Genomic DNA, 26,346 nt, shown 5'->3' with positions numbered 1-26,346 from the left:
AGAATGTTTTACCCTTTTAGAGTACTTATATTTATTTGGTGACACTGTGGCCACTCCTGGAAGCCTTACTGCATTGGTCAAACCCTATTATTTGTATTAGCATTAATTTCACTTAGTATAATTGGGTACCCTTGTAAGAGCCTTAGAGTAGCTGTCTTTGGAGTGTCCTGGTGGCAGTATCTACCTTATAGTCACAGCAGAGGGGCATAAGTAGTAAATCTGTGTCAGCCTTTCCCAGGTGTTTGTGTGAAAATTAAATCTCAATGAGTGTGTGTGTTCGCTACTTGGAGCAGAGACATAGAGCATTGGTTTTACAGAGAGAGTAGTGGAGAACTTGGCTTGGGACACTCTGCTGAGGACTAACCTCTATAGCTGTGCCAGTTATGAGTTTTACTGGGGGCCTGGAGAGAGAGAGAGAGAGAAAGAGACAGAGGGAAACTCAGACCTCGGACTGAATGTGTTCCCTGTGTGCTCTTAAGGGAAATTGTGTTTGGTGCAGAGGGATGCATCTGGAAATACTGCATGTACCTATCTTTGTTACAAGTGAATGTCCCTCACCAGTGTCAGTGGTGAGGATTCAGGCTCCTTGATTACTGGCAGAGACAGGCGACGTTACAAAAGTATTTAGGAGTCCGAATTAAAATGCTTCTGTTTTGGCAGCTAATGTTACATAGGAAAAGAATAAACAAAAGATGGTACAATAACTGAGAAATTGGAAACTCTTGTTTATGATGGTAAATACAACAGTGAAAATGTTTTTAGTTAATTTAGTTTTATACACATTAGCATATTTTTATCAACCAGTGGAAAAGTTTCAAACAATAATTAATATGAAGTTAAAGGAATTTAACTCTTGCCAGAGCTAAGTTTATCCCCCAATAGGACAAGGTGGTTTAAGATTACCTGATTTGAAGCAATATTTGAGAGCTACAAAGTTAAGGTTCATATGCATAATACATGCAGTAGGTGGAAAGGGATGATAATGATGAAGCGGGGGGTCAAGAAATAAGGAGGAATTGGAATTTTTAATGAAGATCCTTAAGGAGAGTAATAACTACCATAAGGAATATTACATTCATAAAGTTGCAGAAAGTATTCTAAGAACTAAGCAAACACATGAATGGAAAAAGGATATTTTGCCAACAGGGACTGCAAGTTGGGTACAGAAAATAAGTAAGAGGGGCCTGGAATTTATTGGAGAAAACTGACAAAGGAGACAAAGTATTGGGAGCAAATAGCTAGTGAGGGAAAGGTATTAGAGTGGTATAAGACCAAGAAGTTTGGACTGCAAGAAAGAGAATGCCTTCCCTATCAAGGACTGATATCAGAGTATAGGCAAAGAGAAAGGTATAGAGGAGTCCTACATGAAAGACCTGCTCTGCTAGGTTTTTAGCAGAATCGAGGAGAGAAGCTGCTGTTAAAAAAGGCATAATTATTAAATTAACATATATAAAATGTTGCATGATAATTATAAGACTGAAGTGGAAGAGGTTACAAAAGATTGGGAAGATAGACTGGAAAAGCAATTTACAAGTGAACAACGGAGGACATATGTATGGCTCACAAGTAAGCAAAAAGTCCAGAAGGTTTAGAATTTTTGATTGTATGTGTTTGCAAAAGTATTTTTATATCCCAAGCAGACTTCAAAGAATAATTTTAAAAAATCCCTACAGAGTACTCTGTCAGAGATATCGGGGGACAAATGGCTATAACAAGGAAATGATTCTTTTCAGCATGGATAAAGGATCTGAATTGCCTAGACATAATAAGACCTTTAATTTTGCTGGCTGCTAACAATCATTAGAAAATGGAAATCAAAATCTAAACCAACTGTATTTCAAGTATTGAATATTGTAAAACAGATAAAAGAAGTGAAAATGGATATTTAGAAATGGGAAGGGGCAAATTACATAGAAATAAATAGAATTTGTGGGAATAAAACATGCAGAATAATGTTAAGAAGGGGCAAATTACATAGAAATAAATGTAATTTGTGGGAATAAAACATGCAGTATAATGTTCAGGAGGAAGAGAAGTGAGATTTAAGACAATGCAGGAAGTGAGTGATTTATGTAACGTTGGACTTAAAATTGTTACAACGAATGAAAACATGTATAATATGCGTAAATGGAAAAATGTTAATACAGTTTGTTGTCCTTTCTGTTAATGTACATATGCCCATGTCTTAAGTGACATATTAATAAAGATGCTTAAAAAAAAAAAAAAAAAAATATATATATATATATATATATATATATATATATATATATATGGGTCTACTTTGGATGACCGAAACGCCAGTTCGCCGACACGCAAAACACCGAGACCAAACAACCGAAAACACACAATACCGACAACTCACAAAACCGAACACCATTACACCGACACACAAAACGTAAACTACACATTACACACAATTACATATCTACTAACCTTAACCCAAACCCTAACCCTAAGGTCCGACTCTACAGCACACTTACCCTACCCGCACCCTAACCCTAACTCACTTAACCCACCCCTAAACCTAAAGTCCGTCACTATCGCACACTTATCCTACCTGCACCCTAACCCTAACTCACTTAACCCACCCTAAAACATAAAGCCCGTCACTATCGCACACTCACCCTACCCGCACCCTAACCCTAACTCACTTAACCTGCCCCTAAACTACAGTCCGTCACTATCACACACTTACCTTACCCGAACCCTAAGTCCGACACTACCGCACACTCACCTTTCCCACACCCTAACACTAAATCCCTCACTATCGCACACTTACCTGTCCGCTTCCTAACCCTAAATCCCTCACTATCGCACACTTACCGAGTCGCGCTCACACGTTGCCCATGTCGGTCTTTTGGCTGTCGGGATTTCACCTTGTCGATCACCTTCCTTTTCAGTTGTTTGGTCTCGGTGTTTTGCGTGTCGGCGAACTGGCGTTTCGGTCATCCAAAGTAGACCCATATATATATATATATATATATATATATATATATATATATATAAATATATATAAATACATACAGATATATTGACATCTAATGCTATCTTGTTTCTATGAGGCACTAAGAAATACTAAAGCACTTTAACAAACATCATGACATCCTCTCCCAAGTTAGAGAGACTATTCCTCAAGTTGACTAAGTCAAGAACCTGGATGTATGACTTGGCAAATCACTTATTTTCTCAGTACATATCCATTAAGCTGTTAAAAGGTACATAAAAACTGGGTACAATGTATTGGCTAAAGAACATAAATTCCACAACTGCTAGAAATGTGTAAATAAAAATGCAGCTGATGAACATTTAACAAATGTAAAGTATTTTCACCATTGTTTCAGAAATTTGGTAAGAAAACTGGTAAATGTATGGACTGATTAATGGATGATTCAGAAGCCACATTAAGGGAAACATTGGATTGTTTTAAGAACATGCTGTCTTTGTGAAAAACTAGATAGGGAGCTTTTGAGGAAAGTGCATGTAATTCAGAAATTATCATAGTAGAAGTGATAGCAGGAGGTTCATGGGGGCATCAGAAACTGCAATATAGTAGTAATCTCCCATGGAGGAACTGGATCTCTATGTGGGGAGTGAAGATGAAAGGCATCCTGGAGAAATGGCTTAGATAATCTAAGAGAAGCTATGGGTTTATGTTCTTCCCCTACATGGAAAGGAGAGATGGCAGCTAATTGAATCTTAGTAGTGGAAGAGCAGGATACACATTGGAGAAGGTATTACAGAAAAAGCATCAGTGTTTTTTTCCATAGCCCAAACAGAAAACCTTTTCCATTTGCTCTTCTAGAGTTTTCTGGTGAAAGGTCTTTGTGAAGAAGACAGAATGTGGACAATGGAAGGGGGAAACCCTGGACAGTCAAACCATCATTGGAATCGGACAAACCATGCTGTTAACCTGCAGACATGAATGTTCAAGTGAGGTGAACTCAACGTGTGAGACAGTAAGTCTGGGTCCAATCCCTGGACTCAAGGAGGGTAAACTAGATGAGGCCAGAGGAAGGGCTATGAGGATGACTTTGACTTTCAATGCTGATGCTTTCTGAAGGAACTTTAGGAACAACGTTGTTGGGCGAAGGGGTAAAGGACGCCAAGGGTGCATTACAGCATCCCATGGTAAATCACCCTCATTGGGGATTACATTTGGTGTTTAGGGGAGATGCAAAGAGACTGCAACAAAGTTGGCCCCAACGGCTGAAAATCTGGTCCTTTACCAATGGATTGAGGGACAACTCATGAGGAAGTAGAATGGATCCGCTCAACCTGTCTGCAAGAATATTGGACTTCTTTGGGATATGCACTGCTTTAAGAAAGCAGCAAGAAGACTTGACCCATTGCCACACTTTCATGGCCTCTTGACACAAGTGGTAAGATCTGGTTTCTCCCTGTTTGCTGAAGTACCAAACCACAGCCATACTGACTGTTTGGATAGAGATAGCACCCAAGGAGAGAGAGAGAGAGAGAGAGAGAGAGTCCTGAAAGGCCTGAAATGCTTGCAGGACTGCTCTCATCTCCAAAATATTGATGCAAAGACTGGCCTCTGAGTCTACATGCCCTAGACAGTCCTTCCCAGGTAATAACCCCCATCCCAATTGGGAGGCATCTGAGGTCACTGTTGCCTATGACCTGTGGTCTCTGTGTGTGTGTGTGGGGGGCAAAAGAATGCCCCTGATGAAGGTATGGAGAACATATCCATCTCTGCAACACTGGACTGCCAGGGTCCACTGAAAGACTCGCATAGGGAACTTGGCTAGCAGAACCAACATAATAGAGGCAGTCATGGAGCCTAAAAAGCTAAGAATTATTATGGTGGGTGGCTTTCAGAAGCACAAAACTTGTTGAATTTGTTGGTGGAGTGACGAGATCCATGCTTAAGGGAGTCTTGCTATCAGAAATTTTGTGTCTAAAAGTGCCATGCAGAAATCCAAAGATTGAACTAGTTATAGTTTGGATTTTTGTAGGTTGATTTTTATTCCGAAGTCATCACACAGTTAGAGTAAGGAGTAGATCCCTAAGAGGTGTGGTGATGAGCCAGTCATCCAAAGAGGGGAAAACTCAGAATACCTGCAGTCATAGTCAAACGGCCACTACTGTCATGCATTTAGTAAACACCCGGGGGAGGGGGGCTGTGGTGAGTCCAAAGGGCAGACCCCTGAAATGGAAGTGACTGCCTCCCAGACAGAAGTGGAGATATTGCCTGGATTGCCTGCCCATTTTTTATGTGGTAGGATACATATATCAAGCACATCTAGTTATTTTTCATCAAATGTGGAATAATGGACTGAACTGTGACCATGTGGAATTTCATCTGTTTCACAAACTTGTGTAAGTGCCTTACATCCAAAATGGCCTTAAGTCCCTGTTTTTCTTTGGTGCTAAAAAGAACCTTGAACAAATTCTGCATCCCTTCTGTTCTGGTGGGATCTTTTGGATGACTCGATTGGTTAGTAGCATTTTTTTATCTCTGAAATGGCTTCTTTTCTTTATGAGGGTGGAACATCAGGAATTTTTCTTGAATGTAATGGGGGGAAATGAAAGGAAATAAGGTAGCCTCTGGAAATTATTCTCAAAACCCTCTTGTTTTGAGTGATGGACATCCAGATCAGTGATGTAGAGATAAGTGCCTCTTGACTGCATCCAGGAAGCGACAGTTGGGCAACCCTTTAGGAGCACTGGAAATGCTTCTCAGAGAATGGACCTCTGAAGCTTTGATTTTTTGGACCACCTCTGCCTCTTGGGTGATGTCCATTATGCAAGTTCTCCCCTCTGCCACATGGAGCTCATTCTCCAGAAGAGTTGGGTGAAAATCCCTGAGATTTTCAAAACCATATTCCCTTCCCTGCTTTCTGATCTCTGGAGAGGTCTGGGGAGGCTTGCAAAATTGATCCCTATGGCAGACAAAGATCTGCCATCCTTTTCACACCTGGAAATAGTTTCCTACACTTCTGGACCAAACAAGGTTGAGTCACCATAAGGGGCATTGAAGAAGGACATCTTAAGGTGCTCTGTAAAGTCACATAACTGTATCCAGGCATGTTTTCTGATGGAAGTGCCTATTCCGGCTGCTCTAGATACACCCTCTGTAACATTAGAGATAAGGCACAGAGGCATTGAATAATGCTTATAAGGTTCGTCAGCTGAGAATCAATGCTCTTTTTTTGATCTGCAGTCAAAACCCTTGGAGAGAACTGGAGATCTCTTTTACCAAATCTCTCTGAAAATGAGTGAAATGTGCCAGATAATTATGTACTCTCACTGAGAAAATAAATGAGGCATAGACCCACTTCCCTAATCTGTCCAATGTACATGATTTTCAATTTGGTGGATGGATGGAGCAGCTTTCTTCAGCAAGCTCCTTTTTGGTGGCTGCCAACAGAATAATGGAATCTACTGCTGGGCCCTTCCTCCAGTTTGCTCACTCCTATGGAGCAACTAAGAACTTATGAGGCTTCTTGGGGATAGGTTAAACAGTTTCAGGTTCCTTCCGTGCCTGGAATGAGATGAAATCAGTCATCTCATCAGCAGGAAGGACCACCCAAAAAGGAGATGGGTCAGAGCCAAAAACCTTGAGAAAGACTAATTCTTCAGGAGAAGGAATTTGGGAATACCAACCCCTTTCTGTCTCAGAAGTTTGAGAATCTCCCAGAATGAGACATTCTTGGGGGGGAGGGGATCAGGGGAATTTTTTCCCTCATCAAAATCAGTGTCAGTGGTAGGGATTCCTCCAGGGAATCCAAGTGAAACCTTTTACACTTATGTTTTCTATGAACCTCCTCTGTTGGTTGCTCAGGGGAGAACTCAGAAAGATACAAGTTCTCTCTAGGGAGAGTAGGTTCAAGAACTGGCTGTCCACTGGGACCAGGGGAGTAAAGGAGATCCTCTGGAGCTGGGTTAGATCAGGCTCCAGGAGGGAACACCTTACCCTAGGTTGGGAGAGTTGTCTTTTGAAGGCCTTGAAGACTTAGACCGAAACATTTCCAGGGAGCATGGCCTTCACAGCTGAAACTCTCAAAGATGGCTCAATCCTGGAAGCCATTCAGCTCAGGCCTGAGGCTGTCATGGGAGACAAACTATTTAGCACAGAGGCTCCTAAGGGGAAGAAAGGACCTGAAGACATTGGATCCAATCCAAAACTGTCAGGGTCAGTGCTGGTGTTATGGATTCGGGACTCCAATGGCTCTGATGAGGTTGGGGCCAACTTAGTCAAAGAACTCACTGGGGTCGATGAAATATGCAGTCTTGGCTCCAATGCAGATCTAACTTGTGCAAGAATCAAATCCAGGGGCTCCAATCTGAGAGGTCAGATTGGAGAAGGAGAAGGAACCAATAAGGATTTTGGGGGAGAATGGGTTCCACCAGATCTGACAGTGGTTGGAGATGGGATAACCCTCAACTGGATCTGGGTCTGAAGAAAATGCATCATCATTTTGTCCATGTCTGCTTCAAAGTTCCAAGAGGATCTAACTTTCCTAAAGGATGAAACTACGGAGAGGGGCCTGGATGTGCATGGTGGTCTGAGCCTAGGAGAAACAAGCTCCAGAGAAAACCTAGGAGGAGTTGAGGATCCAATAATTATCAAATCTGAAAATAGCATTGGCTCTGAAGGTTTGCTAAGCTTCGGTGCTAGAGGTGATGAGGGAGCCAGCTCCAGAAATGGTTCCCTAGAAGATATTGATTTGTCCTTTTCTAAATATTTCTAAGTCTCCTTGTCTTTATCAGAAGCTTTATGTTTGTCCTGTCTCTTAGAAAATGAAGCAGCTAAAGAAGAAGAAGACAATGAAGAGGCCACTGGGTTCCATGTAGCAGAAGAGGGTTTTTCTCCAATAGTGAGATCAAGAAGATTCTTAAGTATTAATTTATCCCTCCACTACAGCCCTTTGGCCAAAGGCCTCACAAATTCAGCAGGCTACATCAAGGTGTGAGGGGCCAAGGCAGTACATACATTTGTCATGTGCATCAGAATTGTGGTGTTTATGTGTGCAGGGCACACACTTTTTAAAGCCATCCAGCTTGTCAGCCATAATAAGGTTGTCTAAATCAACACTATAACTAACAGGGAAAAGAAGAATAACCGAAAGTTATGTACTTACCATAACGATAGATCCAAGTTGTCCATCTCTATTTGGTTCAACCTGTGGGTCTTCAAATCAGACTCTGAGCCGACAATGGCCAATTCCATTAATCTTCAAACTCACTTGGCTCTGCCTCCCTTACCCATAAGTCCCCTCTCCTGACTCTACTCTTCAGATCGAGTTTGCCCCATGACAATCACTTTCAAACTATCCTAAAAAGATTCCCCAACCAAGGAGGATGCAGGACTCCATAAATAACGAACAGGCAACCTTCATTGTCTGGTCAGTGCAAAAATGGGAAACTCGCTACAGCAACCAAATGAGGTGGTGGTGGGGGGGGGGGGCTCAACCAGATTGAAGATGTACAGCATGGATCTATTGTTATGGTAAGTACATAACTTTTGTATGTAATGCTGTCTGCTCAGTCTGGCTTCACCCTGTGGAACAGAGTCCCCAGCCACAGAAAATTCCTTGGGAGGAACTAAGGAACACTATTCCACTACACAGTGGAGCCAAAGGTAGCTCTGGAAGGAGTGGGGACAGAAGAAGAGGATCTCTTCCGAATCCCTTTAGAAGATCTGAAATCCTGTGGGTGCTGCTTCTCTGACCCAGCCTTTGGAACCAAAGGAGAAGTCACAGAAGGAGCCAAAGAGTAATCAGAGAGGAGAAGTCCCTTGAGGACCAACTTGGCCCTATGTTCAGTGATAGCCCTGGACCCAAATCCTACACAGACAGTGCACCCAAAGTCCAGGTGCGATGCTCCCAGACAATACTCACATTTAAGATGTGCATTTTGCAACTGCAACTTGTGTTCAGAGGCAAAACACTTCTTAAAGCCCTTATTCATAAGTGCAAAACACAGACAAAAAGCAACCTACTGTACTAAAAATAGCCAACACCAAAAACAGCAACAGGAGAAGGTCTAACACATAGCTAAGGCCTAATTGCATCTGAAAAAAAAAGGAGAAAAGCCCAGCCCACCAGAAAGTGGTACGTCCTAATGGACAGCAAAGCAGTAAAGAGGCAACAGTCACAGACCTACCTACCTAACTAGCCTATCTACCTATCTACCTAACACTCACACAAGCACTTAACTATCAATACAAATAGAATGCAATCACAAAGGCAGAATATCTCACCCCTGCTTCACGAACTTCAAAAAATACATTAGGATAAGCAGTGTCTTCAAAGCCAAAGTTCTTCAAGAAATAAATCCAGATCAGCCAGTGTCCACCACAGAAAACAAATGTATTTAGCGCTTTCATCTTGGTTAATACCAAGACTTCATCAGAATAAAAAAACACACAAAGCAAGAGCTTAAATATACTTGCTCAATTAACCACTTAATCAATTAAATAATTAAAAATATATATATTTTTTAAAAAGACAGATCTCATTTTATACAATAAAGTCATCTGGTCAAAGCCCTATACTTTAAAACTGAGGCTATAGACAAAGTGTCATTAAGACCAGGTTCATAGAATGAACAAAGTAAAAATTGCCATTTCAATTCATATAATTCAATATCCAATTCCCACCAGCCCCCTCTTGAAGTTCTATGTATACCTTCTAAAATACCAAATCTGAACTTTTTAAATTCTACACATTCCAATGAGTGTCTAAACAAATCTTTTTTGTCATTTTTGTGTAGGATTGCATAAACATGTTCATAAATACGTTTACAAAGCCGTCTGTCAGTTTTCCCTACATAAAAATGTTTACATGAATCACATACAGCCAAGTAAACTAAACCTTTTGTTGTACAATTCCCTGGTTTAAAAACCACCGGGTGAGCCCTATTCGGTAAATAGATTACTTTTTCATCCAAAATATATTTGCAATATGAGCAACAACCACATTTATTAGTTCCTTTCTCAAATGGATTATAAGCAATGATGTTATGCTCAAACAAATATTTCAGATTCTTACCCATTTTGTTCACAAATTTTGGCTCTTCCCCAAAAATCCTAAATAAATCATGGTTACTCCTAAAAATAGTCTAGTATTTTAGCATTATAGCTTTAACTTCTTTGGTACCTTCACCAAATGGAAACACCATACTGCTTGTAAAGTGGTAGAGGGTGTTAGTACTGCTCAATGACATTGCATTTTCTCATGTTTGTATTGTTGCATTATAAATCCTCATTGTTCAATGACATTGCATTTTGCTCGTGTTAGTACTGCTGCCTTCAAGAATGTTGCTGCTCAATGACATTGCATTTTCTCATATCTGTATCGCTGTATTATGACTCTTTTATTGCTTAATGACATTGCATTTTTCCCGTGTTTGTATTGCTGTATTATAAAGCTTTACTGCTCATTGATACTGCCTTCTTTGTGCATGTTTGAATGTCAAGACCTTCTTCTGTTGAGTTCTTTGGACGAGGGTGAATGCATGTTTTCATTGCATGCATATCTCACCTTGCCTTATTGCTAACTGGTGCACTGTTGAAATAATTTGCTTATGGTTGTGCTATTGCCTTTTTAAAATAGATGTGTCACCTAGAATAAAATTTGTCCCTCTTGCCACCTTGGTGTGTTGGGCCTAATAGGGGTGTCACCAGAGTCAGGTAGGAAGGAACCCATATCTCTTCAGCTGTACCTGTGGGTGCGCTACATTTGGGGGCTCGTCCAGGATTGCTTGTACTGCCTTGGACTCTACCCTATTCCCCTGTATGTGTGGAAAGCAAATCCAGCAGAAATATGAACCCAGAAGTAGCTGCTAAGTGGTGCAAATAGCACAATGCTCAGTCAGAGCATTGCTTAGTTCTGGTGTTGCCAGGGATCTCATGGACTGATATGCAAATACATCAAGTCACAGAATTTTTGCCAATTGTGTGGCGTGGATTTTTGTTGGACAGCACTGTGGACCCTACCGAGCACAGCACATTGGCCTTATTAGAATGGAAAAGTCCTTTAGTGTATGAGCACATACCTTCGAGTGTACAAATTTCAGGTGAGAGTGCAGTCCGTGTGGTAATCCCTGAGAAATGCACTACCTCAGCAACAGAGAAAATACCTGTGGAAGCTATCCAAGCAGGTCAGAACCTTACACCAGAAGCTGCAGCTTCACTAACCATAAATACATTAGGGGCTAAAGTTTTGAATGCTTTGGGATGTTTTATAGAAAAATGCTTAAAGCCTACACAGTCATTCACTGGGTTTGATTACCGCAAATTGCATTTCTTTTCTGGCAAACAACCCACACCTCAGGGAGAGGAAGATTTTGAATCCTGGATGGATCAGGCTTCACAAACCCTAGAGGAGTGGGATATCCCAGAATCTCAGAAGAACAGCGGATTGCTGAACATCTAAAGGGATTAGCTGCGGATACCATAAGGAACCTAAGGATGGCTAAGCAAGACTGCATGGCCAAGGACTATTTAGGAGTACTGCAGGATGTGTTTGGAAGGAGCAAGAGGGCTGCTGACCTACTGTATCAGTTTGAACATACATACCAAGAAGTTGGTGAGAAACTGTCCGATTACATTAAGCGATTAGATAAAATGCTCCACCAGATCATCCTAAAGAAGGAGGTGGATCTGAAAGTAGCCGACCAAGTACAGATCAGACAAATTTTACAAGGAGCTCAAGCTATGGACCCCATTGGGTGGAAAATGAGGATGAGAAATAGGGAAGAGACTAACTTATTCTCAGTTGGTTAAAGAAATGAGGGAAGAGGAATCCCTGCTGGAAGCCAAATCTCAGTGTTCAACAGCAACTAAAACAGTGAGTGAACACCAGCAGGAGCCTATAGCTGTGCTCAGTACTCAAACAGGAGTCGTGGCCCAGAGTGTCCGCAATGTAGAGGTGACACAGTTGAAGAATTGCAGAAAGCCATGGTAACTTTAGCTGAAGGGAGGAATAGAACCTCCATGAAAGGACTCAGGGAAGAACCGAATCAGCCAATTCTCAGAGTTCCTACTGGATTTTGTTTTCGTTGTGGAGATGCAGGGCGTATAAAGCAACAGTATCTTAATGCAGAGAACTTGAAAAGAGTGAACAAACTATTATTGGCTAGTGCAATGCAGGGAAACTTCAAAGGGCCTCAGTGAATGAGCCAGCTGAGTGTCCAGTTACAAAGAGCTCCATAAAATCTAACATCAACAGACAGCATCCTGGATCTCCTTTCCACGCTAACCCTTGTAATAGGGGAGAGAAACTAGCTACTATGCACACTTCTAGCTCATCTGAGATGAACAACCGAATTGGAAAGCCATCTCAGCTAAAATCTCAGCATCTGAGAATGCAAAGCATTACTAAGCAAGAGTCTTATCCATTAAAATGGTGAGGTCAACCGGTGGTACATCAACCACATGCTGACTGCTGTACAGCTGAACAACACCAGAAATAGAAACTACCTGATGGCCTACTGGGACCGTCCCCTGTCGTGTCGGTAGAAATAGAAGGAGTGTATAGCAAAGCACTGTTGGATACTGGTGCACAAATCACCATTCTGTACAGAGACTTCTACCAAAAATACTTAAAGCATTTGCCACTTGAAAAGTTAGAAGATTTGGAGATCTGGGGGCTAAGTGACACGAAGTTCCCTTATGATGGTTATGTCTCAATCAAGTTAGAATTTTTCACTTCAGTTGTTGGGTCAATAGAAGTTTTTAAAGCACTCACTGTTGTGTGCCTCAGGCCAAAAGGAAAGGATTCAGCATCTATTTTATTGGGGACAAATACTGACCTCGTCAGAAGAATTCTAATGCCTCAATTGACCCAGAAACACCCAACACTACATCCTCTCCTGAGATCAGTTTTCTGTGCCCTTCAAAGGAAGAAGGATAGTAAGAAAGATAAAATTAGTCATGTGTGGGCCCTGTTTGGGAAAGAGCATATAATTCATCATGGTCAGGTCATCTGCTTGAGAGCCAAAGTGAGGATGTGTGGACAAACAGTTTCCTCTCATCTCATGATGGAAACGTATCCAGAAAGTTACTTGCCACCGGGGCTGGAACTAGTCCCAGAATTTTGGCCTACAGACAAGTTAAAGCATCCTTATGATACTTTGCATGTGGGATTGAAAAATAAAGGAAGTACTCCCATTGTCCTGTGTTCACAAGTGCATTTGGGAAATGTTTATACTACCACTCCCTTACCTGCTTCTGTGTTGACAAGGAATGAGAGCAGAGCCAACAAGTTGAAGCTGGAAGATATTGATATAGGAGGTGGTTCTTTGCCCCCTGAGTGGCTAACCAGAGTTAAAGAGCTACTAATGAGAAAGAAAAATTTTTTTTTCTACTAGTGAACTAGATATGGGCTGTGCAAAAAGTGCAGAACACAGAATAAGAGTAAAAGAGGACCGGCCTTTCAGAGAACGTTCCAGAAGAGTAGCCCCAGGAGACCTGGAGGACTTAAGAAAACATTTAGAAGAACTAAAAGCTGAAGGGATAATTCGAGAGTCAAGAAGTCCATATGCCTCTCCCATTGTTATTGTCAGGAAAAAGAATGGGTCAATTCGCATGTGTGTTGACTATTGTACTCTTAATCAACGAACCATTCCAGACCAGTACACAACTCACCAGACGGATGATGCTCTAAACTGCCTTGTGGGCAGTAAGTGGTTCAGTGTGCGAGACTTAAGGAGTGCATATTATGAAATCCCTATGCACCCAGAAGATAAAGAGAAGACTGCTTTCATCGCCCCTTTGGGATTTTTTGAGTTTGATCGCTTACCTCAAGGTTTATCAAATGCACCGGCAACCTTCCAGAGAATCATGGAAAGACATGCATCTCCTGGAAGTCTTAGTCTACCTGGATGACATCATTGTCTTTGGGAGGACCCTACAGGAGCACGAAGAAAGACTGATGAAGGTATTGGACAGGATTGAGAAGGAAGGCCTGAAGTTGTCATTGGACAAATGCAAGTTCTTCCAACCTTCAGTGACCTATGTGGGACATGTAGTGTCTGCAAATGGAATATCCACAGATGCCAGTAAAGTCAAAGCAGTGACATCTTGGCCCAGACCCAAAACTATCACAGAGCTGCGATCTTTCCTAGGGTTCTGCAGTTACTATAGAAGGTTTGTGGAAGGATTTTCAAAGGTAGCAAGACCCCTCAACCATTTGCTCCAAAATGATGAGAAAGCAGATGAAACAGATGAAGATATCCTTGTGAAAAAGCCTAAGGGACAGAGAGGTTCTAAAGAACTCATCAAGAGTCATTGGGCTCCTGAGTGTGAAGAGTCATTTGAACAGCTTAAGTATTGCCTCACACATGCCCCTGTGCTGGCATATGCTGACTCAACAAAGCCATACACTTTACATGTGGATGCTAGCAGGGATGACTTAGGAGGAGTCCTTTACCAGGAGTATGACAAGAAGCTTAGACCTGTGGCTTTTATCAGTCGGAGTTTATCCCCCACAGAAAGAAACTACCCTGCACACAAGTTGGAATTCCTTGCCTTAAAGTGGGCGGTAGTGGACAAGCTGCATGACTATCTCTATGGGGCTGAATTTGAAGTGCAGACTGACAACAACCCTCTGACATACATCCAAACCACTACAAAAGTAGATGCTACTGGCCACAGATGGATGGCAGTCTAATGCAACTATAATTTCAGTTTGAAATACTGCCCAGGACATGAAAATGGAGATGCTGAGGGTCTGTCCAGAAGACCTCAGGGGGATTTACACCCCGATGAATGGGTGGAAATTCTAGCGCCAGGGGTGAGAGATATGTGTCAGATTTCAACCTGCTATCAACACACTGAATGTTGAGCCCAGAAGTTGAGTCTGTCTGCAGCAAGCATACCCCAAGCTTATTTAGTCACTTTGCAGGCTTCATTGCTACCATCTTTGAATAACAGTGACCTAAGAAGAGATCAAAGAGAAGACCCCTTAGGTCAGCTGGTGGTAGCTGCTTTAGAGAAGAAACAAGTTAATATGCTTCGCACGGACATTCATCCTCTGGCAAGACTGTTGGCCAAACAATGGGACAGACTCCAGATACAGAATGGACTAGTGCATAGGAGATCTCCTAGTGCACTCGACAGTGAAAAATGGCAATTGTTGCTTCCTCAGAAGTATAGAGAAGTAGCACTCCAATCACTGCATGATGAACATGGTCATCTTGTTTATAACAGAACTATGGGTCTGGTATGAGACAGGTTCTACTGGCCATGCATGAAGCAAGATGTTGAGGATTATTGCCATACATGCCTTCGTTGCATTCAGAGAAAGACTCTGCCAACCAAAGCTGCCTCACTGGGTCAAATGGAAAGTAGTGGACCCATGGAACTGGTCTGTATAGATTTTCTGTGCATTGAACTGGATGAAGAAAGGATCAGTAATGTGTTGGCAGTGACAGACCACTATACCAGGTATGCTCAAGCATTTCCCACTCATGATCAGAAAGCTATTACAGTGGCAAAACTACTAGTTGAGAAGTTCTTTGTACACTATGGCCCCATTGGGATATACTCTGACCAAGGGCGTGATTTTGAGAGGAAGCTTGTCCATGAACTACTCACTCTGTTGGGAGTCCAAAAAAGCCGCACCACTCCTTGTCATCCTCAAGGGGATCCTCAGCCTTAGCATTTCAACAGACCTTTGGAGACACTATCTGCTGAGAAGAAGAGTCAATAGAGTAGACATGTAGCCACAGAGGTGCATGCTTGCAACAGTACTAAAAATGATGCTACAGGATTCTCGCCTTACTTCCTAATGTTTGGAAGAGAAGGTCGTCTGCTACTGACGTCACCTTTGGAGTCACAGCTGATGATACACCAGTGGGATCTCACGGCAGTTATGTGGACAAACTCAAGAAGAACCTCAGACAGGCTTATGAGCTTGCTGAAAAATCAACAGGACAAAGACATCAGCGAAACAAGGCTCACTATGACAAAAAAGTAAAGATGCATGACTTGCAGCCAGAGGATAGAGTTCTTTTGAGAAATTTGGGACTACAAGGAAAGCATGAACTAGCTGACCACTGGGGATCTGAGATTTACATAATTTGTTCTCTGCTATCTAATATCCCTGTTTACCAAGTTTGTTCTGAGAGAAAAGAAGGACCCATTAAAACCTGGCACTGAAACAACTTAATGCCTTTGGCAAAATCAGTGAGACTCATGAATCTGGAACCCAGAATGGCTCAGCGGAAGCCTAACTCAAGGCGATCCAGAAGGCTAAGGCGGAGAGGAACTATCCTCTCCAATATTCAAGAGCCTATGCTTCCTCCTGGTGAAGGAGAGGAGGACAGTGATGATGACTGGTGTTTCAGTGGACTTTTTTTATGAGGATGTTCAAGACCCTGTGAGCTGTAATCTCAATGTAAAGGCACTGGAATTCATTCCTTGTCATTTTGAGCAGCCCAGATCTAACAACATAGGTTCATAGGTTCATAGGTTTATACTAGGCTATCTGCCCTAAGGCATTTATAAGCCTAGCCCAAATTTTTGTGGCTTACGCCACCCCTTATATGAAAAAATACTGTGCCCATTAGTTTGTTGTGCCTCTGTCCAGCAGTGACACAGATATGATTCCCGGGGTAAACCTACGATCTCCCATCCACAGGTCTAGATTTCTCTTGAACAGAGTCAGCGAGGTGCTCTGCCTCACATGGACCGGGATTTTATTCCACAGCATAGGGAGTCTCTGAGTGATAAATCTATCCCTCCAGCACGTCCTATTTATAGCCGTGCTAAGGTTTAAGTCGCTTGCTCTAGTGGTTTTGGTGGATTTGGATTTTTGAGGTGGAGCATGTCCATTAATTCCGGGTTGGACATGGCCTTGTATGTCAGGCACATGTCACCTCTGAGCAGACGGTATGCGACTGAATAGAGCTGGAGTTTCTTCAATCTGGCAGCATATGACAGATTTTGGAGTCCCTTTATCCTTTTGGTGAGGAACTTTTGGGGTCTCTCCAATTGCTGCAGATGTCGGGTGAGATACATCCCGAATGGGGCATTGTACTCGATCATTGGTCTGATAAGTGAAGAGTACAGTGGAACAATGAACTCACTAGATCTGGATGTGAATCCCTTCATGATCAGGTGGGCAATGTAGAAGGTCTTTCTAACCACTTTAGCAATGTGAGTGTCAAAAGAAAGGCCACTGTCAACCTGGGTCCCCAGATCCCTGATAACCTCTTCTGTGCTTAGTGGATTGCCACCTATATGGTAGCTTGGGGTTACCTTGTTTTTCCCGAAGGGTATGACTATACATTTTTTGGCGTTTAACTTCAGGCCATGGCTCTGGCACCAGCTATCTGTTTCCGTGAGTCCCTTCTGAAGGATATCCATGTCCGATACACTTTCCACTATGGCCCAGTTTGCAGTCGTCTGCAAACTTTGTCAGCCAAAGTCCTCCCATGTTGGCCTGTACTTCTGAGAAGTAGATGCCAAACAATAGGGGCCAAGGACCGAGCCCTGTGGGACACCACTTGTGACCGGCTTGGAGTCTGACACAGCGCCAGCAACTCTAACCCTGTGGGTTCTGTCCTTAAGCCAGTTTGCAACCCATCTTGTGACATATGGGTTTACATTTAAGCTGGTAAGTTTTTCTACAATACCCGAGTGGGGTATTGTGTCGAAAGCCTTTGCAAGGTCAAGGTAGGCTGTATGGACTGCCTTTCCCTCATCAATGGCCTTGGTGACTGTTTCAAGAAGTCGACCAAGTTCAAAAGGCATGATCTTCCCTTGACAAAGCCAAACTGGGTCGGGTCCAATGTCTGCAAGTCCCCTATATCTTTGTTTATGAGCTCCATTATGATCCTCTCCATAGCTTTGCAGACTAGACTTGTTAAGCTTATGGGGCGGTAATTACCAGGGTCCGTGAGGCGCCTTTGTGGAGTGGGACCACAGTTGCCGTCGCCACTCCTTGGGCACGTATCCTGTGGTAAGGCTGAGATTAAACAGCTGCCTTATGTGCGGGTTTAATTCCTCATTTAGCTCGTGTAGCACACAGCCGGGGACACCATCCGGTCCCATTGATGCTGTGTTTTTAGCTTTAGAGAGAGCAGCTTTCACCTGCGCATTTGAGATGTTCGGGAGGCTACACTCGGCTGGGATAGTTATCTCTCCTTTAGGGAGGGAGAGGGGGGTGAAGTTTGCACTGAACCTGTCTGCCAGTATGTTGGCAATGTCTGTGGGTTCAGTGATTTTTGTATCATTTTGGACTAATTCTGAGCATATCTGGGAGTTTCCACCCAGGTTCCTAACACAGCTGAAAAAGGCCTTATGATTTTCCTTTGAATCCATGGCAATTTTCTCTCAAAATTGGCCTTAGTTGATTTTATGAGTGCTCGTATTTTTTTACTAATAATGATCAGGGGTGACTTCCCTTTTATGGATTTTGTTCTATCATGTAATAGCTTTCTCCTCTTATTGTAAAGTTTGTTAATGGCTGGGGTCCACCAGACTGGACGTTTGCCCTTTGTGGAAAGAGTCTTGGTTTTATTTGGGATTGCCTGATCCATGCAGTCCTGGAGGTGTTCATAAAAGGCATTTGTAAGGGCTTCGCAGCTTGGGTTGTGGTTTCCTCTGGCTCAGGGGCCTTGAAGGATACCACACCAGTCTTGAGTAGTGTGAAGTTTGCTTTAGAGAAGTTCTTCACTATGGTCTTTTTGTTTGGGGTGGGGCGGGATGTGGATTTCCAGTGAGATTAGTTTATGATCAGATCTCACCAATGAGGGATATACTTCCGGTGTGGAGCATTTTGTCCCCATGTTTGTGACAATGAGATCTAGTATATTTTCTCCTCTTGTGGGAACAGTGACTAGCTGTTCCATGGCATTTGAATTTATGAACTCCAGGAACCGTTGGGCTAGAAAGTTAGGGCTTGAGTAATGTTCCCAGTCTATATTCGGGTAGTTGAAGTCACCCAATATGATGGTGTTTGGAGATACATTTATACCCTCCAGTGTCTTCAGGAAGGCTGTGTGGGGTTCCTGAGTTTGAGAGGGTGGCCTGTAGCATGCTACAATTTGTAGAGCAGTTTTGCCTATGGTTAGTTGCACCTGGATGGTTTCGAGCTTAGATGCGTTGCCACCAACCTGGAGGTGTGGGTATCCTTTCTGAATATGGATACACCCCCCCTTTTGTGGTGTGGTCCGGGTTTTGGGGTCGGAACGCATGATATGAGGTAAAACCTAATAGTGCCGGGGTGCTCTCAGGAGCCTTGAACCAGGTTTCAGTTACAGCACAGACATCGATGTTCTCCATACTGAGAAGGGCCTCGAGTGCGTGCATTTTGAGATTTAGACTTCTGGCATTGAGCAGCATTACCCTCAGTTTCTTCCCATTTTTGTTTTCTAGGGTGGTAGGTTTAGAATTTGAGCCTTGCCTAAAAAAGGCACTATGGGGTGGCAAGAGCCTTAGCCAATATCCGGAATCCCAGGGTGACAGGTGCAAGCCGTCCCTTGCGAAGCAGCGTGGCTTGTCAAGCATGTCATCCCAGGCAGACAGACACTGGATCCCCTTTGAATGACACCAGACATTAAGCCAATTGTTAAAGCTGATCATCTTGTCTCTATATTGTGGCATCATTCTTGGTGAAGGAAGGATACTGCTCAGGGTTAGGGTCATACCTGCCTGGGCTACATAATCAGAGAGCTCCTCTATGTCTCTTTTCATGTAGTCCAGGGAGGTACGTCTCAGGTCGTTCACACCAGCATGGACAATGACTGTGTCATATTTGTACTTGCCATGGAGTGACCCGAGTGCTTGTGTTATGTGGCGGATTCTAGCGCCCGATAGGCAGCTTACTGTGACCCTCTCCTTGTTCAGCCTGGTGAGTGGGACGTCAGTGTGTCTGACTATGGAGTCACCTATGACAAGTATGTTTGGTGTTGTATTTGGCCTTAAGGGCTGTGACTGCTTTGCACACTGCTTTTGTGGTTTATGTGTTGCTTGTGGGGTGTCTTGAGGTAGCAGTTGTACAGACTAAGTAATGTTTCTGTGCCTCTTGCAGAACCTGATACTGATGGAGGCCCTGCTATGCAAACTTCAGAAAATAGTTCTGAGGACAGTGATACCGTTATGGAAAACAAAAGTGAAATTATACAAGAGGATATCTTAGAAGTAGACAATATGCCTACTGAAGAACTGGAAATTGAATGTGATGTGAGTGACAAACCTTCCGAGCAAAATTCCTTAGCTGTCTCTTCCGAACCAAAACTGCAGAGACTGATTCGGCCTCCACAGAGACTTACCTATAACAGTTTGAGGCATAGTACACAGGAACCTGTGACCACAGCTTATCAGAGGGTCTGCGCTCATAATCCCTATGCCTCCTATTCCAGTGGTGACACCCCATCCCAAGTTAAGCATAAGGCTGATTATCCTTGGTGGACTGTATCTTTTGAATGCAAAAATATTGTTCAGTTGATGGTGCATTAGTGTTTGTAAATATTTTCTGCTAATCTACCTTTGACTTGGGGGGACCCAAGATTTTCAAGTGGGGGGAGAGTAATAGAATGTAGTTTTCCATTACACCAAAAGGTGGAGCTCCTTTTCAGGAATATAAAAGACAATTTTGAAAGTGAAAGAAGGGACTGGAACACTAGCTGAAGGAGGGAAGACTGAAACATGTAGCTGAAGGGAAAAAGGGCCTTGCAGCATGACTGGATTTTCTGTTCTAGTGCTTTGGGACAGGGAAATGAAGTAGCAGATTGTGTCTGTCTCTTGCTGAAATCCTGGATGATGATATTTTGTGGAATCAGAAGAGAAGTCTGAAATCAGTAGTTCCACGCCTGCTATGATTCAGCAAGAAAAGGAGTTCCCTTGGGCCTAGTACCGAGAAGCCATAGATGATTACCAGAGTTCTGGTAGGTGATTTTCTACTTTTCTCATCAGAGGAACCGCAGCACCTGGTCACTAGGATATTCTCAATGGAGTGGTGAGAGGCTCTGGCCGTCATTTTTGTATTTTTATAAGATTGTGATCCCCCCCAAATGCTTTGTGGATTACAAATAACTGGGATCCATATGAGCTCCAACTTGGGCCCCATCATACCGGCAGCAAGACTGTAAGTAGTCACTGGCCAGTGAACAGTGTATAATAGAGTGTTTCATAGTTGGGCTGTTTAGAATTGATCAAGGGGGTACAGGGTGTTAGTACTGCTAAATGACATTGCGTTTTCACATATTTGTATTGTTGCATTATAAATCCTCATTGTTCAATGATATTGCATTTTACTTGTGTTAATACTGCTGCCTTCAAGAATTTTGCTGCTCAATGACATTGCATTTTTTCATATCTGTATTTTTGTATTATGATTCTTTTATTGTTTAATGACATTGCATTTTTCCCCGTGTTTGCATTGCTGCATTATAAAGCTTTACTGCTCATTGATACTGCCTTCTTTGTGCATGTTTGAATGTCAAGACCTTTTGTTGAGTTCTGGGAAAGAGGGTGAATGTATGTTTTCATTGCATGCATATCTCACCTTGACATATTGCTAACTGGTGCGCTGTTGAAATTATTTGTTTATGGTTATGCTATTGCTTTTTTAAACTAGATGTGTCACCTAGAATAAAATCTGTCCCTCTTGCCACCTTGGTGTTTTGGGCCTAATAGGGGTGTCACCAGAGTCAGGTAGGAAGGAACCCATATCTCTTCAGCTACACCTGCGGGTGCGCTACATTGGCAAATGAGGCCAGAGGTCGCTCATTCTGCTCGTAGAGATTATGGTTAGGAGAGGAGCCTACACACCGGATCTAAAACTTTGAAGTGGCTGAAGCCAGATCTAAAGCTGTGAAGTGGCTGAAGCCAGATTAAAGACCCATCTGTTGAGGAACGGACAGAAAAGTCAACATCAGATCAACAGTCTGTGGCACAATGCTAACTCTGTCTGTAATGCTGACAAGCCATGTTCCAAAGCTGATATAGCCAAACAGTAGTGCTGGCCAGGGCACAGTAATATCAGCCATTGCTAGACTAGACAGAATAGGTCATCATGGTGCAGTCCGAAAAAACTGTGTTGACCAGTGATATGACATGCTTAGCACACCTGAGGACAGTGACATGACAGGTCTGTACCATAATGAATACAATCACTGCATCTTGCTTCTCATTACAAATGAGAAAAAAAAGTTTTACTTCAAATTGATCTACACAAATACTTGCTGACAAAATACTGTTGTGGGGTCAAGGGTGTTGTGGCAATTACAGAATTCAAGGTAAGACTTTAGTACAGTGGCTCATAAAAAGGCAGCAAAAACAAGAAAAACAAAATCAAAGACAGGAAAAAAATATTTTTTCTGTAAGGCTTCCTTTTCTGCACTCTGCTACTTTGTATAAAATTTAGAAATGAAACAAAAAATGAATACTTCTATTTTTTTCTGTGGTGTCCTACCTTTTTTGCATTCTGATACTTTGTGTAAAAATCAGAAGCAAATGCTAAGTAGAGTGCTTCAGGCCTGAAATCTTTATAGTGAAACTCCTCTTCAGCCAGCTTCAGCAAGGCCTCCTCATTTCCAAGAGGGTGACCATCAAGAAAGCACATGACAGAGGAAGTGAAATCCCATATCTCACCTTTGAACTCCTATGGGAAGGACAAACAGAAATTAGAACTAATATTTTTTAAGATAAAGTCTGCATTTCAATACATCTGTTCCTGTGCTGTATATTATGTATTCATTTATTCAGACTATTTTTGCCCACCAGTTGAGCAAATTAGATAGTTAGTGACAGTTACAGGGTATGTATCAGATAAAAACACAAAGCAGTCATGAATCCATTAGTTATACTGGGCATTATATAGTACATTTTATTGATAATGTATTGTTGAAAATGCATGCGTTCTATTTTTAGTCTTAATTGTCAGGAAATAGAATGCTGCACCTCAATAAGGTGTTTCAAAATGTATTTGACATAACGGTTAAGGTGCTTACCTTGCAGACACAAAGTACAGGATGGGAAGGAAGGCTAGGTTTAAAAAGGCCCCCTAGGGTCATTAGCCTAATAATCATCTATGGACCTATGAACATCTGTGTCTTCCCTAGTACAGCAACAACTTTTAATAAAATGCTTAAAAAGTATGATAACTGTTTGCAAGACATAATGAGCATGAATATTCCTGAATAAACAAACTAACTAATAAAATGCTTGAAATTCAAGATTAATGGTTATAGTCATAGTCATAATTGCAAATGCATAATTTTTAACAATGTATGGCCATAACAGTAGCCAAAATGTGTTTTCAAAAACAATAAGAGTTTGCATCATCCCCGCTTGCTCCATCCCTACATCTGTTCTTCAGTTTGTCTTTTCTGCAGCCTACATTATCAGCATACAGCTACATGTTGAATTTATTCTACAAAAGTAGAGATACAGTGCTTCAATGAAGTGTGTACTGCTAATGTAAGATAATAAGGTTGTGATGTGCTGTGCAAAGAATGTTAACAGAAGCCACATTCTTTCATTCATTCACTACTGGAAGATATGTACCTTGCAGTAACATTGTTTACTTACAGATGCTCATTTCATAGCAACACAGTTTATACAGTTAGCCATTCCTTTGTGTATGAACCACAACACAGTTGCACAGTCATGGCAATGAGGTGAGAAGTATACAAATTATAGAATTCAAATCTCATACTCATATTTTCAAAACTAGCTTTCACATTCTGGTCATATGTCTCTTCTGGTGCTTAACTGAGAGAAGTAATACGTGCAACTTAGTTTTCTCCTCTACTTGCATGTCACAAGATACCCTGCTTTGCAATTATTTATTCAAATAAATACAATACAGAAGATGGAGTCATTTGTTTATTCTGCTCTGACACGAGGATACAAAAAGAAACAACATGTTACTATGAAACATATACATGAAGACAAAGACTGTTGCTACAAAGTATACAGCTTTCCATTATGCATATATTAATTAAAATAGCCCTGAAAAATAGGCTACTCAATTGGTTAAACTGGGACACTTTTTGTGGTGCTGAACTACAATTACCACCACAAATCTGATCAGTGAGCAGCTTAAATTATTCAAACTTGTCATCAAAACATCAGTGGCAAATTTAAGAAATTATATTCATAAGTGCAAAAAAATAAATAAGGAAGGAATGCATGGAAATCTGTTAGTCTCCATTAAAAAATAACTATGACATAAATGGCATTAACTACAGACATGCCCCATAATGGCAAGCCACACATATAAAGCAAGTAAATGATGTTCACTATTCAGAGAATGCACAGCCTATTATGTGAGGCAGGCACTGACACCAATTGCCTAGATGCAGCCACACCTTGCTATTTTTCATCACTTCAGACTGAGGTAGGAAGTGGGTGCCCTGTTCTGCAGGGTGGTTTTCTCTTATAGCTTGGATTAAAAATGTTGGCCAGACATCAGATAAACCTGTGAGCAAACACACATTGCCCACAGCAATGACCAATATCTCCATGTATTTTTCTTCTTTTTTAATAGAAATAGAGGATAAACAGCAAGCAGCAAATGATGCTCATAGCAGAAGACCAAATAACTAGGAGGTAGTCAAACAGCAGGGATGTACACAGTCAGAAAACAGTTACTAAGAAGGAGCAAGAGAGGCTGTCTAATGTATAAAATAAAATGTTCCTTACAATTACTTGATCAAAGTAAAATAAGCATTAGTCTGGCATGTCAGGAGAAGTGCAATTATGTGTTCATGCAGGTGTGTGAAACAAACAATTTGAAACATATTAAAGTGGCCAGAATTTATTTCACATGATTGCATTCAAACGTCAGGAGAGTACTCAGCCAGAAACTAGTTATTTTTTGAAAAAAAGAGAGTAAGCCTGTGCAGAAAAGCAACTGAGCAGCCATCTGGATTGCAAAGGGCATGTGTGTGTGTGTGTGTGTGTGTGTGTGTGTGTGTGTGTGTGTGTGTGTGTGTGTGTGTGTGTGTATACGCATGCATGCATGTGTGTGTGCATGTATATACATTAACGTGGCCAGAATGTATTTCATATAACCACAGTCAAACATCACAGATATATACAGTTGGAAAGAAGTTATTTTGAGAGCTGGGATAGCATTCTGTGTACAAAAGCACATGATACCTGAAATCACTTGATGATATTTAAATAACCACTGGTCTGACATGTCAAGGGTAATGTGTGTGTGTGTGTGTGTGTGTGTGTGTGTGTGTGTGTGTGTGTGTGTGTGTGTGTCAGAAACAGAGACAGTGAAAGATAAATAAATTAATGTGGACAGAAATATTTTTCAGCTGATCACAGTCAAAAATAGTACAGTTGTACCACGGCAGTAGATGTTCTAATAGATCATTGTTGTAGTAGTCTAAGCTATATGGATCTTACCCCCTTGTGACCAATCAGCTTTTCAAATCCTTAAGGGTACATTCAACATGCTCCAGCTGTCAGGAGATTGTGGGGAGCTCTATAAAAAAGACACACAGAGCACAAAAAGCTTCAGAGCATTTTTGCCTAGGAAAAGAGGCAACGACCCTGAAAGAACAATGCTAGGAAACAAGCCCAACAATAAACTATATACAAAAGATGTATACATCCACACCCTGGCAACTCAAAAAGAAAAACAGTTAACATAAGGGGGTGTAGGGAGGGTGGTTACTACAACAATGATCTTTTTGAGCATCTACTGTTATGGTAGGTTTACTTATACAACTGTACTATGTTTAACATATACATCACTGTTGCAGTAGCGTAGCACATGGCTAGACTACCATTAGCCAAGCAAAGCCTGTTCTGGACCTGGAAAAGGAATCCAGTTTATAGTGGTTTGTAACGGTATGTACAGGGGACCAAATTACTGCCTCTATAATACTTCTAGAGCCTATCTATTTCTAAAAAGCCACCAAAGAAGCCAACACCCTTCCTGGAAATAACTTATTACTGTAAGTATAACAAAAAGCAATAGTATGAGATAACTGTGTGGATACAGTCTCCTTTGGCACTGGTTATTCTTTCCTCTCACCTTCACAGAAGACAAACAGCATATCAGCTTTCCTGAAGACTCAAGTTTTTTCTAGGTAGCATTTGAGCTGCTTGTGGACATTCAGAATTAAAATAATCCTTTCTCCCTTATTCCTGGGCTCAGGAAAGAAGACACAGAATTGAATAGCCTGTTTTAAAGTAAACCTTTGAGACCAAATATTACACATAAAAGGATTAGTTCTCAAAGAAACCTTTTCTTGTCAAAAAATAAGGTATATTTGACTCACAATAAATAATAGTAACTCAGATATTCTCCTAGCAGATGACAGAGCAGCGAGTTAAACATACTTCCATGTTAAGATCCTTAAATCCACCTAATAAGCTAGTTCAAATGGAGAAAGAGTAATCTTTTC

The 26,346-nt window shown here is 41.7% G+C and overlaps 1 protein-coding gene across 2 annotated transcripts in view; it reads right to left on the bottom strand.

The window, feature by feature from the left end:
* PPIL6 (peptidylprolyl isomerase like 6) overlaps positions 1-26,346 on the bottom strand; it is a 544,036-nt gene that overhangs the window by 426,529 nt on the left and 91,161 nt on the right. For both annotated transcript variants that reach the window (XM_044066849.1, XM_044066841.1), the window contains exon 3: positions 22,389-22,577. In XM_044066849.1, the coding sequence (XP_043922784.1) occupies positions 22,389-22,577 (189 nt within the window). The remainder of the gene's footprint in view (positions 1-22,388; positions 22,578-26,346) is intronic.

The sequence above is a fragment of the Protopterus annectens genome, chromosome 1.part0 (assembly GCF_019279795.1).
Source record: "Protopterus annectens isolate FY-2018-M chromosome 1.part0, PAN1.0, whole genome shotgun sequence".
Taxonomy (NCBI): Eukaryota; Metazoa; Chordata; order Ceratodontiformes; family Protopteridae; genus Protopterus; species Protopterus annectens.
The sequence above is the reverse complement of the archived record's forward strand: the minus strand, read 5'-3'. Positions and strand labels throughout refer to the sequence as shown.